This window comes from Solanum stenotomum, chromosome 11, assembly GCF_019186545.1.
Source record: "Solanum stenotomum isolate F172 chromosome 11, ASM1918654v1, whole genome shotgun sequence".
In the NCBI taxonomy this organism is placed as follows: domain Eukaryota; kingdom Viridiplantae; phylum Streptophyta; class Magnoliopsida; order Solanales; family Solanaceae; genus Solanum; species Solanum stenotomum.
The window spans coordinates 431,644-435,155 of record NC_064292.1 but is presented as its reverse complement, the minus strand read 5'-3'; the positions used below and the strand labels follow the sequence as shown (position 1 = coordinate 435,155).

The following is a 3,512-nucleotide window of genomic DNA, read 5'->3' as shown; positions in this document are numbered from 1 at the left end:
TACTAAATAACTAAACAAACTAACCAAATATTTAATTAAACAAAATATTTTGAGACGATTTTTGAATATTTATAAAGTTCAAAAGTATACACATATTATTTAAAAATTATAAAAAGTGACAAACCATTTAAACTAACTTGAAAAATATTTTAAATTTTATAAAGTCAATTATTTTCAATCGTTTGAAAATTAAGAAACTCAGAAATTAATTATTATCGGGGAGGGTCAAAATTGGGTGTCAACAGTAGTACTACTTGTTGTTTGTCACATTCATGACTCACCAACCAACTTAAACGTTACGCTAAAAGCCAACACTTTTAAATTTCTCTTTTGACTAATACACCAATCATACATTCAAATTTTGTATATATTTTCTTTTAGTTTAATAAAATTCTTGACCCATGTGGTCTTTGATTTAAAATAAAAAATAACCATACATTCAAAAAATCTACGAAAGGACCATTTATTTAAACTCCACATCTTCAATCCATTCTAGCATATTATAAAGCAAATTTAAACATTTCTCAACTTCATGGAGCTCTCCAAGATTATAGTTTCATTTTTTGTTCTTCAATTCTTACTTTTTCAATCACCAATCAATGCTGCACCTGGAAATTCCAATATTTTCAGGGAATACATTGGAGCAGAGTTCAAAAATGTCAAATTTAGTGATGTCCCTATTGACTCTGGCGTCGAATTTCACTTCATTCTTTCCTTTGCTATTGACTATACAATGTCTTCTTCTCCTCCATCTCCCACCAATGGTCAATTCAACGTCTTTTGGGACACAGATAACTTCACCCCTTCTGCTGTTTCCGCAATTAAAAACCAACATTCTAATGTTAAAGTAGCATTGAGCTTAGGAGGGGACAGTGTTGGTAGAAGCAGCGCGTATTTCAATCCTTCTTCAGTTGATTCTTGGGTTTCAAATGCTGTTTCTTCTCTTACAGATATCATTAAGCAATACAATTTGGATGGAATTGATATCGATTATGAACATTTCCAAGCTGATCCTAACACTTTTGCAGAGTGCATAGGCAAGCTAATTACAACTCTGAAAAACAATGGAGTTATTTCATTTGCTTCCATAGCTCCGTATGATGATGATGAAATTCAGAGTCATTACAAGGCACTATGGAAAAGCTATAGTCAAGTTATAGACTATGTTAACTTTCAATTTTACGGGTATGATAAGGGAACCACTGTGTCTCAATTCATGGACTATTTCTCTACTCAAAGATCAAATTATGAAGGGGGAAGGATCTTGGCTAGCTTCAGCACTGATGGGATCAGTGGATTATCACCAGAAAATGGATTTTTCACAGCGTGTAGTGAGCTTAAAAGTAAAGGAGAGTTGGTTGGAATATTTGTGTGGAGTGCTGATGATTCTAAATCAAATGGTTTCGAATATGAGAAGCAATCACAAGCATTATTAGCCATATCCCACTAGTGCTTTCATATCATGTACAATACTGTAATAGTCATTTAAACCCAAAACTATGTCACACCTCTTTGTTTGAATAAATTTCTGAGGATTTGAATCAATATATATATACTACTATTTAGTTTATGAATATATTGTGCATTTTTCGGTTAAGGAAACTATTCTTTCGTTCATCTTTGGTCTCACTGCATTTCAGACTTTCCAGCAACAAGCGCCCCATTAACACCAAATCTCTCAACAATCACTCTCTCCAAATCGCGACTATGAAGCTCTCAACACTTCCTGTGACCAAACTAGGTGCATTGACAGGAAACAAGAGTGGTACCAACACTATCATTTCTTACAACTCCTACAACAACGACAGAGCCAAGACTTTCACTAAGGGGTTTCAAAATATCAATAACTAAACACACAAAGAAGTCGAAAGAGATTCAACATCTACTATATAAACATAAAAATAATCGTAACAAACTGTAATGACCCTAAAGGTCATTTTTGGAAATTTTCACAAAATGACCGTTTTACCCCTTCCGATAGTTGCCCCGAGTCCTAATTGTTGTATTTTCGAAGTTGGTTTGAAGGAAAATTGATGAAAAGTTGAGTTTTTGGAAAGTTAAGTTTTTAAGAGTTAAAGTTTGGTTAAAAGTGTTATTTTGAGTCATTTGGAGTTTCGAGACTCGAATCGGATTTCCGTCGATTTCAGCAGTTTTAGAATGTCGAAACGGGTCTATGAGAATTTACGGAGTCGAATTTGAAGTTAAAACGAAGATTTGAGGTCCTAAGCTGCAAAAATTGTGAAATTTTGATCAAGAGTTGACTTTGGTCATCAAACGAGGTTCCGGTGCTCGAAATGGAATTTCGAGGGCACCATTGGATTCAGGGGGTGATTCTAAGTCTAGAATGAGTCTTGGTTGAATTTTTAGAGGCCCCGAGTGCATTTCGAGTTTTTGAGCCTAAAGTTAGTTTCTTGACGCCTTATCGGATACCGGGTCAAGGAGACCTCAAATTCAAATTCCAACGATTTCATGAGTCCGAAATGTCATTTTCAAGCTAGTAGCATATTTGGTTTGTGTTCGGAAAGTACCAAATGAGTTTAGGGTGAGCTTTTAAGCTTCTTGGATGTTTTGACACTATTTCAGCAAATTGTGGCAACTAAAGGGTTCATTAAGTATACTGCCAAACGCAATGGCCTGGCAGTCGGATATTTTTACATCTTACCTCCCTTACACCAGAACGTGATATGTTCTCAGAACCAGCAAGGTCTACAAGGTTCAATTTGCCACATTTGATCATCTCTTCCCCTTCTGGAGTGCATTCCTTGATATGAATTGTGATAGAGAAAATAGAGTGAGAACGACTACTCTGTTTGTTAAGAAGAGTCTCTGCTGTACGCCTCTTAGCTGAACCTTTCTCCAAGATCTTATAGATTTCATTTGCAGTGGAAACAATCTCCTCTTCTAAACCTCTAACTAAAACTCCACCCTTACCATCTTCCATTAGCGCTATTGGTTTTTTAGATTTATCATCTACATACTTTGTGCATTCCTCAGGAGCTAAAAGATCTGTGATCTCCTCATTATAAAGCTCCAAATGTGTTACTTTCATGCTATATTCAGCATTTTGAGCTTCCAATATCTCAAAAATTTGTTTAACAGCTCGGGGGATAACACCTGCATCACTTGGAAATTCCCCATTCTTAAATGGGGCAAATTTAACAATTAGTATGAAGAAGTAGCTAGTAGAAACAAACACATTTCTATCAACCACCAACCTTCTTTCTTGCCCCTCCCTCCATTGTATAAGTTTTTCCTGTTCCTGTCTGCCCATAAGCAAAAATGGTGCAGTTATATCCCTCTAGAACTTCAAAAACAATAGGCCATATTGCAGAATCATACAGGTCCTTCTGTTGGGATGTTGGACCAAACACCTGAGACAGAAGAATTATCCAACATAAAGTTAGGGTCTTGAACACAAATAACCGGTTTTAACTCATTGTGAACTGTAATGGACAAATTCATTTAGAGTGTATACTACAGGTCTAGTGAGAATTATGAAAATGCTTTATTTT

At 35.4% G+C, this 3,512-nt stretch overlaps 2 protein-coding genes across 2 annotated transcripts; one reads left to right on the top strand and one right to left on the bottom strand.

The window, feature by feature from the left end:
- The first annotated feature begins 462 nt into the window (after window positions 1-462).
- On the top strand, window positions 463-1,574 carry LOC125843734 (chitinase 2-like). Its single transcript, XM_049522920.1, has one exon. The coding sequence runs from the start codon at window positions 533-535 to the stop codon at window positions 1,448-1,450; it is 918 nt and encodes a 305-aa protein (XP_049378877.1). The 5' UTR covers window positions 463-532; the 3' UTR covers window positions 1,451-1,574.
- A 1,034-nt stretch (window positions 1,575-2,608) lies between these two features.
- LOC125844427 (kinesin-like protein KIN-5D) lies at window positions 2,609-3,462 on the bottom strand. The gene is made up of 3 exons (XM_049523742.1): window positions 3,424-3,462; window positions 3,216-3,371; window positions 2,609-3,139 (listed from the first exon to the last, which is right to left on the bottom strand). Exons 1-3 carry the CDS (start codon window positions 3,460-3,462, stop codon window positions 2,609-2,611), a joined length of 726 nt encoding a protein of 241 aa, XP_049379699.1.
- Window positions 3,463-3,512: the final 50 nt, after the last annotated feature.